Source organism: Vicugna pacos, chromosome 7, assembly GCF_048564905.1.
Source record: "Vicugna pacos chromosome 7, VicPac4, whole genome shotgun sequence".
In the NCBI taxonomy this organism is placed as follows: domain Eukaryota; kingdom Metazoa; phylum Chordata; class Mammalia; order Artiodactyla; family Camelidae; genus Vicugna; species Vicugna pacos.
Genome location: NC_132993.1, coordinates 13448817 through 13462025, shown reverse-complemented (window position 1 = coordinate 13462025; position 13209 = coordinate 13448817). Strand labels below are relative to the sequence as shown.

Below are 13209 nucleotides of genomic sequence, written 5' to 3'. Positions count from 1 at the left end.
TGCAAATCCGTGTCCGGGTGACCGCTTTGCTCACCGGAGCGCTACAAAGTTGCGCAAATGCAGTGTGGACACTGACCCTGTACACAGTTCAACGGGAGGCGCATAAAGCACAGAATTACCTGTTTCAGCCCAAAGCCCCCAGGCGTACCTTCACCTGTGCCCTGCATCACACGCCTCCTGCCCTGAAAAACCTGGTTGGCAGAAACCAGCTTAGTCTGCTGCTCAAAAGCCACATATCACCAAAGTAAAAACGCACTCTGAAATGAAATATAATTTGGAGGAAAATGTGTAGGTCGCCGTAAAGAAGTCAAATACATTTATTTATAACCCACTATGCTCCACAAGGGACGTAACATGGCCAAATGGCTGACCACTGAGACCTGCTGTCAGCAGCAGACGTTGGTGCGAAGCTCACTCTTCTCACACTCGACACCCAGGCCAAGAGCCGTGCCTGGGACTCCCCGCTCCAGCCCCTTCCTGAGTGGATCTCTTCCTCTGCAGACCTTTTCCCAGGCCTGACCATTTTCTCTCTGTATCGCTGCAAATGAATCCTCATAACATCACCTGCTCCTCTTACAGAACTCCCTCGACAGTGCTGGGAGGAACTCTGTCCCCTACTGGAGCAGCTCAGGATCAAGGTCATTTTCAATGGCAACTTCACCCACTTTCTACATCCTTCCCCAGGCCCACTCCCAGCTCTCCCCGTGCCATCTCACCAGGTGCCTGGGAAGCTCCTGTCTTCCTTAAAGTAGCTTCTGGCGTCAACTTCTCCCCAAGACCCCACCATTTCCAAATGTGCAACCTTCACTTTTTCTTCTGAGTAACTAATGCACCTGTGTGCTTTCCGTGAATTTTACTGGTGTTTAAACTGCGTTATCCTTCTGTCTCTTCCATCTCTTATGCCCGTCTCTGTTGTCCGATTCCAAGATCTCAGAAGGCAGGTCTTGTGTTGACTTACTTGGTGCCAGAAACAGCAGAACATCAGGAGCAGAAAGATGCATAATAAATGCTGTTTGAAAGTTAATTGCGAAGGAAGTGAATTTAAAGCAACACAGGAGAGAGGAAGAGGAGTCACAGGGCCTCTGGTTTTGCTCTGGTTACCTCCACATGAACCCCCATACTGGGAGATCACAGCACATCAGCTGGTCCAGCCCAGCGCAATCACCCAGATATCACCCTGCATTTCCACAGTGCTTTGTGCTCCCTCCTCAAGGGACGTTTGCACACATGATCACATTTGATTCTCACTAAGAGAAATCCTGGGGGGTAGGCAGAGGAGGCCCATTCTCTTCTGGCTGATGGGAGAATGAGGCTCAGAGAAGGGACCTAACACAGCAAGTCAGTGACAAGGTAGATTCTGAAAATGATCGTTTCTCCAAACAATCTTCTCTAAAATTCTGACTTAAATTTATTGCATGTTATTACCACTAGAACTTTAAAAATGGGGAAAAAAGAACAGACACCGAATTTAACTTTTCATTTTGGAGCGCTTCAATAAACAGAATTCCAAAGCCACGTGTGATTGCCACGAAGACCTTTTGTTTAAGGAGATCACATTCACTGAGGGTCTGAAGATCCCTCTGGAGGTGGGGCTCCCATGACAGCGTGTTGGTTCTGAGTCTGGTGGCCATAAGACTGAGGGCAAACTGAGTGTGCCTGACGACCAACACAAGAGGGCTGGGGGTCTCACCGGCCTGCCCACACCCACCGCACACCACAGGTTCTTTATTACAGTCTTCCGTCTTGACATCGGTTTAAAAGCATATCGGTTCTGAGAATAAAAATACAGATAGGATCCCCTTATGCTAGTTTGCAAGGCATCAAATTCACTACTGCAGCCCCGTTGAAAACAGAGGCTTGTTTCTTCAACGTACAGAGGAAGGAGCCGTTTCGTACGCTGCCTGCGAACCCTCAGGACGCTGAGCAGAACGGGAGGAGACAGGTCTGCACTGACTCCAGCAGCTGTCATACCATCTGAACTCACCGCAGGGCATCCGTGATAAAATTCTGCTTGGATCTCTGAAACTTTAATTACACATTCAGGAAACCTGGTGTTTTTGAATGACATGCAAAGGGAATCTTCCACTCGGGAGAAATCTGGTAGAAAGGCAAGATAGAGGTAAGAAATCCAGCCCAGACGGGGGCCTTTCTCCCACACTCTTTGGAGCCTGTGAGAGGTGCCTTTGGTGATTCCGTTGCTTTATTTAGCATCCTCAAGAGACTTGCCTTTCTGCACCCCTCCTCTTTCCAAGGTGTAAAGATGAAAAATGGCCACAATTTAATTTCCCACAACCAATTTTCCCTGGGTTGTGAGACTGTGGGCCCGTACAACAGACTTCATGAAGGAAGGGCAGAAACATGATTCTGGAACCCAGTGATTACACTTTGGGAACCCATTTCAGCTGTTTCAGGGTTTTTTAAATTTGACACAGATACACAGATTTTGATTAGTCAGAGCCCAAACTCTGCCTGTGTATCTGTTGTTTAATTAAAAGCATGAACTGATCAAATCAAAAAGGATGCACGGAACTCTGTTATCTATGCCTGCTTTTCTTCTTAACCTCACTCAGGTACCAGAGAACAGAACGGCCCTCGTTACTCTTCTCCTCCCGCGGCTTTGGGAAGGGGACAAATGTTGACTTCAGGAGTCCATCTCAAGTGAGAGGGTCCCTCTGTCAGGCCCAGGGTACATAAGATGGTTTTAACAGTCACTCAGCAGAGCCATGCAGAATGACATCAGAAATTAGGAGCAACTCTCTCCTTTCCCCCATGGTCTCAAAGCTCTTCCTTCCAGCTCCTGATTCATTACAAAGAGGCTGAAATGAACTCCGTTTTGTGTCCAGATCTTAAAATTCAGGGAATGTGATTACCTCTATTGGTGAATAATCATTTGCTGGCCCTAGGAGTTTTTATAAATAATTTTCGCTTACATAAGATTTCTCACTCAAACCCAATTTGGGAGCAAGTCCTCGGCAAAGTGCAAGGATTCGTTAGGACCCCCTGAAAGCCTCATTCTACAGGACTGGCCTTGATGAAGATACGTACTAAAATCAGATGCTATCTATAGTTGCCTGTGCCCGATTAATGAACAGCAAAGGCAACTAAGAATGTAAATCTAACCTTTGATATGTATTTTGAATAACCAAATAAATATTAAGTTTTAGCCCCCATTTGGGGAGGGTTTTTTTTTTTTTCCTTCTTTCTAGAACAAAATGAAACCTTCAAAATGAATTCTTCCATTGAGAAAGCCAAAGCTGCATTTCACAGACAGGGTCAAGGGGCTCTTGGAGCGGTAGCACCAGAAGGAGAAGGAAAATGCAGGTGATGCTTCGTCTGGAATCATCAGGCTCTACGATCTATCATTTGGTTTCTCACTAGTAGCTTTTTAAATCCCCAAACAGTCTTAGTATTCTTGTCGGTAATATTACTATTAAAATAAGTTCCTATGGAGGAAAAGAGGTTTAAATCAAGCTGTTAACAAAATGTCTTCAAATCTCTTTTCTCAGAAAACAAAGCAGCAGGTCCATCGTACAAACCAGCCTGAATCACATCTTCCCACGGAGATACTAGACGCCCTTCATCCCTACGCCATCTACACATTTTCATCTTTTGCCTTTAAAAAAAGAGACTAACTTAGTAATTTCATTAGCTTAGGATTGTGGTTTGTCTTTTGTGAAGTGCTGCTGGCTTGTGGCCAAAAGTACATAAATTTCAACTGAACCCAAGTGGTCACAAAATCGCCAACTTTGCAAAAGCGTCATGAGCTGTCATGTGACTTATGGCATCTTCTATAATTGCAGCTTGCTCCTTTACTTGGGCACTGAGCCCAGGAGATGCTCGTCCTCTTACAAACCCCGGCTCAGCTGATTTCCTTTTAGTCTTGCTTCCACGGGAAGCGGATACTTGGCAAATCTGCAAGGCGAGGCCGATCAGCTGTGGAAGTTCTGCACGGCGGTCTGCTTCTGGGAGAGCCGGAGGAGCTCCTCGCGGATCGCTTTGATGAGGGAGGCGGAGGAGTGGCCGGGCTGGAGGTCTTCCGTGGAGCTGGTGGGGTAAGCCAGCCCGGAGCCCGACAGCCCCCTGTGCGGGACGTTCCCGGGCGGAGCTGAGGGCTCCCTGCTTGCAGTCCTCGGCACCTGGAACAGCGGTGAAGAAGAATACTCCTGATGTCCGCGCACGTGTGTCTGGAAAACATGGCAAACGTTATGTGTTTCCCGAGGGCAAAGCGGAGGGAAGGGCGGTGCAAAACCTGGCCGCGGACGGGCTCTGCCCACCTCCCGCCCGACAACTCAGCCTCCGCGAGGGCCTCCCAGGAGTGGAATGGACAGAAGAAAGTGCTGAGCAGTTGTCGGGGGACAGCCCAACAGTGAAGACACCCATGAACGTAACAAGTGCCTGATAAACACCTGCTTAGAGACAGAATGAACGGGCGGGCAGTCACCCCACGGGCTGATCCCTGCGCCGCGCTGCGGGAAGTGAGTCGGGGAACAGCAAGGGACCCGGGGAGCTGGAGGCGACGGGAGGCTGGACTACCCCCGGGAGCTGAATGGGGCATGGGCTCTCTGTTCAAAGAGATAAGCAGAAGCACCGACAGGAATAACGACTGCCTTTGCTCTGGGTCTGGAGCCCAAGGGGGTGCGCGTGGGGGCACCGCCTGGGACCACAGAACGGGGACCGGATCACAAAGCCACTTTCCACTCTGTGTGTCCGTCTGTGTGTCTGTGTGTCTGTATACCAGTGCTCTGTAGAGCCTTTTCTTTAACAAGTTATCTGCACTAAAATACACAATGGTTTTGCTGACATTGGCAAAATGTAGGTTAACTGGGCATTCGTTTGACAAGAATTACACTTTTTCAGTGATTTTTTTCATTTTTCTTTCAGTGAACAACACACACACACACAATACACACACATACACACACTAAAACTGTGGTTTCACTTGTGCCAAGAGCAACCTGACATTCGAGGCCTAGAATACTTCTATATTTCACTTCACCAAAGGGCGATAAAAAGGCCATCTCAAGTGAACATCGGATTTGACAGGAAAACCTGAAACATCTCAGGAAACTAAGTTGGGCACAGAAAAAGCAAACTGTTGGCAAATGTAAAGCAGATACCTGAGATTATGAGTATAACAATATGTTTTTCAGGGGAAAATCGTATTCTAAAGTTAATTTCCTTTCAGTGAGTAAAAGCACCCAGTCACAGAAGGAATTTGTGTATCTGCCAGGAAGACGCATAAACACAGTGAAAGCTGAAGCTTAGTAATAAGGACAACACAGAAAGCATTACCTTGGTTTGTTTTTTTTCCAGATTCACTAATTTATTCCCCCTGAATATAAAGTTCTTGAGAAAAACGAAAGAAAGCATTTATAGAAATTACTTGTGCCCGTATTGATTTTGTTCTTATAAAGGAACAATCAGACTGCTAAGAAGCCCCAAAAGATACCTTGTGTATTGAAATGTCCCAAACGGTGACCTGATGGCAAAGCCTCTACTCATGGTGGTCATAATGGGAGTGGCATTAACAAACCCACAATAAAGCTCAAATGGTGAGCAAGTAAGTACATAAGATCATGAATATTTATATAGTGATCACACCAAAGATCAAGTTCAGATTTTAGTTACCTCCAGGTTCAAATTCACTACTTAAAAGTCAAAATTAGAGAGACAGAAAGGGGAGTGGTGGTTGCCTGGAGCTGGGAGGATAGGCGAATGGGAAGTTAGTGTTTGATGGGTAGAGAGTTTCAGTTTTTCAAGACGAAAAGAATGATGAAGACGGATGGTGGTGATGGTTGCATAATATTACAAACATATTTAAAACCACTGGAGTGTACACTTTTAAAAATGGTTCAGATGGTAAATTTTATGTTATGTGTATTTTACCATAATTGAAAAAAATAAGAAAAAAAAAGTAACTGTTACCTAGGTCTCTGTGCAGATTTTCTGTAATGAATACTGCTTTTAAATTTTTAAATTTTTTTCATGAATGGAGGTACTGGGAATTGAACCCAGGACCCTGTGCATGCTGAACATGTGTGGTACCACTGAGCTATACCTCGACCCCTGCTTTTATTATTTTAAAGTTATTTTTTAAATTCACTACTTCAAGCCTGAAATCTACCTCAAGAAAAATTACATACTTTCCCAAATTTCAATGCCAATACTCTCCCACTCTGGTCAGAGGGAATTTACCATCTAAAAACTGCAAGGAAAAAATAACACTCAAGGGGAAAAAAGTGAGGGAGGTGAAAACTTCATGTAGGTTTTAAAAATTGATTCCCCAAGGCGGCAGCAGCAGCAGCTACATGAAGTGATTGTGTCTGATGATGGCCCCAAACAAGATACTCACGGCCTCCCTCCGGCCGGCTTCGTCCTCCCCGTATGAAGGCCAACCTGGTCCCCCATACTGGCCACCTCTGCCCGGTGGGATTTCCACTGGCTGAGCTCCGATTCTGCTTGCGATTCCCACCTGCGTCAGGTGCTGGATCTGGGAGCCTGGAGGAACACAGTGGAGTGGCTGGTCAACACCGGCCGGGGAGCGAGGCTGCCCAGCAGGACACTTCAGTCCTGACCCCGGCACCCCCTTGGGGATACAAGCATCGTTCAAATGTCGCCCCAATTCTACCTCCAGAGAATGACATTTCCTAAGAAAAACACACCCTGAGCTTCTTGCTTCGTGGGTTTTTACTTCCCTTCAAAACACTGGCTGACAATGAGGTTCATATTTTCCTGGCTAGACATCAAAGAACAGGGAATCCAGAAAATAACAGAGGGCCCGTCCATTCGTTTCTGCAGAGGCTACAAATAAGGATGACCTGATTTATTCAGAAGGAAGGTGTGAAAGGTTTTGGAGCCACAGAGAAGCTGAAACCTGGCTCTTTCTTGCTTGAGGCTCTGAGACTTACAAGGGCTTGAAAATACTATATGCGTTCTTTTTCCCCCTTAACAGGCAGAGCATGTATTTATTCAAATTCAGAATGTAAAAGTATTTTCTTCTTATTCTCACACTGTTTCCATAATAGAAATTTTAAAGCCACCCGCCCAGCCTCCTTAGCGAGGGGTACAGGTGCAAAGGCAGACGATCTCTAGCGTCCATTCTACACTTAATGTGCTGTAACCTTGTGTGGCTGGGAAGGCCAGGCTTTAAACAACATATTTTTCACTTCCATCAACTTTCAGCATAGGGAAAGATCCCTACTACAGACTAAGGGAGGAAAAACTGACCTTTAAGCACTATGAAATAAAATAACTATTTCCAAATGCTCCTAGGATCATCTAATTCGTATCTGATGCTCAGACTGGTCCTACAAAGGTTCAGTTTTCACAGAGGTAAGGCAGGTGGCCCCCTCCATCCTCAAGCCTACAGCTACTCCAGCTGTCTAATTAACAGCTTCCATTGATCAAATTCATTTTTTTAAATGTATTCTGCAGGAACACTTGTCAGTTACTGAAGATCCGTAACAGTATTAAAATTATTAGAACGATCGGTAGTGTTTGCCCAACAGACATTGTTTGAACAAATCTTGGAAAGAACAGAAATGCAGCACAGGGTCCCTCATCATTTGTAAAGGTTCAGACAACTGCTCTAGGGAGAAAAGCACACCTTTGTGTTAAAATCCCAACAGCAGGTGAAATCATAGTTCAGACATCATTTTGTATCTTGTTTTGTTCACCTAACGAGACAGCCCAGGCTCACCCCATGATTCAAGTGGCCCATCACGCCCAGCAAGCCTGGGTTTGCATTCCAGCTCAGCCACAGACAAGCCCGTGACCTTGGACACCCAGCCACCAACTCCTGCTGAGCCTCAATGCTGCACTTCTCAACCGGAGATAAAAAAAATCTACTCCATAGTGTTATTTCAAGGATTAAAAGAGATAAAATAGGTCAAGTACAAAAATGCATAGGATGTAACCAGGAAATCTTAAACTCTCTTTTTTCTGGCTCTGAGTTCTTCATTTTATGCTATACAGTTTGTTCATTGATGCCCTTATAAGTAGGTACCAAGGGAGCTCACAACTGTTTACTATTCTGAATAAATGCTCCAATAAACATCTTTGTACATGTAGTTTTTCCTCCAGTATTTTGGAATTCTTTGGGCACGGGGGGTAGCTAGTTCCCAGAAGTGGAATTACCAAATCAAAGGCTCATGAAGTCACATTGCCAAGCTGCTTTCCAAAAGTTTAATGATTTACACCAACACTGGAAATAATACAACAGTAATAATAGTAATGGCAGCTAATATTTATTAAAAGTTTATGACACTCCAGGCATTTTTTAAAGCATTTTATATCTGTTACCTTCTTCAATCTCCAATCAACCATGAGAGGGAAGCATTAATGTTACCATCATTGCACAGATGAAGAAACTGGATGCTAATCTTACCACATCCCATTATTATAAACAATTTCATGATTGAACTGGTGCCTCATCATGGCTTTAATTCACATTTCTTCAGTCATTTTCAAAACTGGGCATTTTTCATGTTTACTTCTATGTGATATACACACATTTCCTTTGTAGTCCTTTCTGTCCTTTGCTTGTTTATCTTTTAAAGTTTGCCCATTTAGCAATTTATATGAGTCACTCTCTACAATAAAAACACCCCTTGGTCATACCTGCTGTAAATCTTCCAAGGTAGTTATTTTCCTTTTGTTTTTGGTCATTTTTAGACACATACATATTTGATAATTTTACATACTCAGAAAAGTAACTTTTCTAGTATATCTTAATATTTCTTCCATTATAAAATTTTATACAATTTAATCTCTTATTACAAATTATTACAAAATAGCTTCCTCTTCAAATGTTTCACACATATAATATCTATATTCTTCTAGAGTAAAAATGAATATGTCTGAATTCTGTTTGGTATATGTTCTACACAACAAGTTTAAATATATAACAATTAACAAAAGAAATAAGACTCACTGCAAAGCATAGCACATGGAAAGTGTGGGAAATCCTGTAAGTTATCAGGATACGTTATTTGTTTTGTTGCTTGACAGACAATGCAAAATACAAGAACTGCAAGAAGACCATGTGGATAATTATCCACTATTATTGCAAATTCGGAATTGGAATAAACTAGTTAGTGGATGACATTATAAAACTGGATATACTCCAGAAAGTTAGAAAATAACAAAATAAATTATTTAACATGTAATGGCTCCTCCTAGCAAAACATCAATCTTCAAAAGGAGGGAAAGCAAATGGGGGAAAAAAGGAGTGACCATGACCCCTTGTAATAAAATGCAGTAAGATGGAGTAATGAACTCTGAGGACTTTCTAAGAGTATGCAGAGCTGCACAAGAAACAAAGGGCTCAGAATCTCAAAGTACACAGGTGTTTAAGGAACACTGAGTGATATGCACAAATTAGTGCTCACAGTATCAACTATTCATGAGATGAAGTTTCAGGACATGAATCAGTGATTTGTAATTTGGGGCTATGAGGCTGGATCTCAGGCAAACTGCTGAGCACGATCAGCCAACTGCCTTTTAAGAATCTCAGCTCAGCCATGCTGAGTACTGTCTGCAATCTACCAACAGTGCCTCTCACAAGGGGTCTGGAAGGGTCTCTTAGCTGGTCCACTTACACTTCTGTTGGACTGATTAGTGAAATCAACTATGAAGTACAGCAGTGTTTGAAAGGATTTACAAAGATCTCAGAACAAACCCCTCATAAATGTCAAGAATCTACTGAACTTGGTAAGAATTTATTGTGGGTTCAACTATGATCACAAAATTCCCAGGAGACTCTGAGATAAAGGGTTTTTTTTTTTTCTTTTCTACTCAGCTCATTTTCTGAAAATAAATTTATTCCTAATCTAGATGTAATTATTGAGGACACTCAATCCAGAAAACATTATACCTTTTATGCTTTACCAAAATTCTGAGAGCCCTTCCTTTTCTCAAATCTTTACATGCATCTCAAAACTGACAAAAACTAAGAGTGTTAAGATTGTTAAAATACAGGTATTTATAGCTCTTTTTCTAAAAAGACAAAAGTGAACACATAAAAAATGTAATTCCTAATTTTTAACTGTGGTCTGAAAAAAGCACACTGTATGTTTACACTGAATATACTAAATATTATACTTTTATATAAGTAAACTAAGTTATACACAATGTTTCTCAAACAACTAATTAAAAAAATATTTTAGCACATCTATATATTTTAGAATCCTTTCAACACAAAATTTATTTTCCCTCTGGCTTCAAGACTTCCAGAAATTAGACACTTCATAATTTGGGGGGGGGGGGGTAATTAGGTTTCTTTGTTTGTTTGTTTGTTTGTTTAGATGGAGGTACTGGGGATTGAACCCAGGACCTCGTGCATGCTAGGCACATCCTCTACCACTGAGCTACACGCCCCACCCCCAGAAATTAGACACTTTAAATTATATTCTTTTAGGAACATAAACTGAGAGCTTTTTTTCCTAGGTGGAGATAATCTGGTAGAGATTTTTATTTGAATTCCAACAGGTAATTAAAGCAAACCTAAATACTAAAAGTAAACAAAAGCAGTGTGCAAAAACTTAAAAGTTTAATAACGAATTAGAAGAAAACTTGAGAAAATGTGGCCTTTCACTGCTGAATTATCAAGTAAAAGAGCTGTGCTGGTTACACACAAATGCCACTAAGATTGTCCTTTTAATGACGACTTAAGAGAGGAGGCAGGAAAAAACTAGAACAGTTCCACATGGCCACCAACTCCCCACAGGCCCTCCACCGCCTGACTCTGCCCATGCATGTGACAACAGGGAGGGGACAGCACAGAGGCATGGGAAGATAACAAGAACATTTTAAAAAGGGAGATAAGGTTTGAGGAGAAAACAGTGGTTGTACCCTCCCAGAAGTGACCAGATAAAACAAAAAGCTCCCTCTAGTCTCTGTCCATCAACTTTTGAGTTGCTTATTACAAACTGGAAAAGGCCTTCTTTAAAATAAATAAAAGTGTTTGTTTTAAACCTATGGTTACCAAAGGGAAAAGGGGAGGTGGAGGGATAAACTAGGAGTATGCGCTGAATGGATACATATACCACTATATACGAAATAGATAAGCAACAATGATTTACTGTACAGCACAGGGAACTATATTCAATATTCTGTAATAACCTATAATGGAAAAAAAATCTGAAGCTATACACCTGTAACTAACACAATACTGCAGATCAACTACAGTTACATTTTTTTTTTAAAGTGCTTGTTTTAATGCCATAGCAAGCACTCAGAAATAGGTCTTTCAGTTCACTGTAAGGCTTTAGAAATGTTTTTCCTGGAAGAGGTGTGCTGTGAATTCCATGTGAAGGGACTGTTTTTGAGACACTGACTCAGGAGCAAATCAGAGGGCATCAGTCTTGGGATCTTGGCCACTCTCCCACCTCCCCTGCCCTACGTCTCCACCGGGATCCAAGGGAAGGCAGCTCTCACCAGCGAAAGAGGCCACTGAACACTGGGATGCTGAGACCCTGCCAAGTCTAAAATGTTCGCCGCGGAATTAAGCCAAAAATACAAGGCCGACAGTCACATGTACCTGTGGTGCCCCCAACAGGCCGAGGCCGGGCCACCGATGGCATCTCCTCAGAGTAGATCCCTCGGGAAGCAAACGAGGTGGCTTCAGACGATGCTTGTGCTTGTTGGGGCTCAGGAGGCACCAGCTCCGCAGATGGCAGCAACCCGGGGCCAAAACCTGGTCTGAAGGTGGAGCACATCTAAGCATCAGGACCACTTACCCTGGCTCTGGCATTGTATTTATCAGGTCCACCCCCAGCCCTGAAGACAAATAAGACCTATTTGTCTGTTGGCTTATTCTCCATCTCCTCTCCTGGAACACGGACTCCCTGAGGGCATGGACTTTTTCTATTCGCTCACAACAAATCCCCAGTGCTGAGAACAGCATACACACTGTCTAGTACACATCCTGGAGAACAGCTGACGCCTGGCCAATCTGTCAGACGACTGAAGAAGAAATGCTCTAGTTTACAGACCCAAAGAGGGTGCAGCTCAAGTCCCAGGGCCCCTTCGTCTCCAGTGCCTGGTGGTTCTCAACCCTGGCCGCACATTAGGATCTCCTGGGGGTACCAACGCTACACCCTAACCAATTAAATGAGGGACCCAGACACTGGCAGATTTTAAAACTCCACTGATGACCCTGAGGTTCATCAAGGCTGAAAACTAGTGCTCTAAAGCAGTGGTTCTCACACTATTTAGTGTTAGGACCCCTTTACATTCATGAAAGTGAAGAATCCCAAGAGCCGCTGTTTATGAGGACCGTATTTACAAACAGTTATTACAATCAAAATTAAAACTGAGACATTCTTTAAACACTCATTTTAAAATAACAAGAGTAAACCTATTACATGTCAACATTTTTCATAAAATTGACTATGTTTTTCCAACTCCCCCTCAAAAAATTTGAGAAGAATTCTACATTAAAAAAAATTTCCTTAGTATCAGACATCAGCATTCTCATATACTTTGTATTCAATCAGTTGTCATCAGTTATTTTAAGAAGAAAATCTCACCTCACATAAATATGTAGTTGGGAAAAGGAGGAATATTTTAATAGCCTTTCCAGATAATATTCAAATAACAGTTCAGTTAAATATTCTTCTTCAATACCACACCAAAGCGCAACAGTATTTCCTTAAAGGTTAGTGGCAATACAAACTCTGAAATAGTATTAATGAACTTTTCACCTTCTGTTAGATTAAAATCTCTGGTCTTGTACTTTGAATGGACTTATACATGCTTTTATGACACTGGTCATTTGTAAAATATTGGTTCACTGAGTTATGCAGACTTTCTAAATACTGAGACACTTTATTTTACAGTCACCAAAAATCACATTCATTAATATCGCCATCAAGCTGACTAGAAAAGGCTTTAAGTACCAGGAAGCTGTCAAGTGCACGGGGGCAGATAAAAGTTTCCCAAATTCTAATTTTCATTTAGAAGCTGCACTTTATCACTGGCAACAAATGCTGTCAGCTGTTTCCCTTGAAGTGACAGGTTCGTTTTGTTCATTTTCGAGGCCAAACACCCAAGCCTGCCAGTTATTTATCCAAGCAAAACATGGCAGTGGTTAGTTCAGTTCTCAGCGCAAACAACTGAACAAGTTGCTTTCCTTCAAAAGTCCATATTTAGCAGAAGTGCTTCATATGTATCTCCTCTTTTGCCTCCCAGACCATTAAAGACTCAAGG

The 13209-nt window shown here is 42.7% G+C and overlaps 1 protein-coding gene across 2 annotated transcripts in view; it reads right to left on the bottom strand.

Moving 5' to 3' along the window:
• Positions 1-639: 639 nt before the first annotated feature.
• The window catches only part of KIAA1549 (KIAA1549 ortholog), a 143767-nt gene continuing 131197 nt past the window's right edge, over positions 640-13209 (bottom strand). For both annotated transcript variants that reach the window (XM_072964365.1, XM_015244202.3), the window contains 3 exons: positions 11540-11700; positions 6353-6498; positions 640-4184 (listed from right to left, as the gene is read on the bottom strand). In XM_072964365.1, the coding sequence (XP_072820466.1) occupies positions 3930-4184; positions 6353-6498; positions 11540-11700 (562 nt within the window). In that variant the 3' untranslated portion in view covers positions 640-3929. The remainder of the gene's footprint in view (positions 4185-6352; positions 6499-11539; positions 11701-13209) is intronic.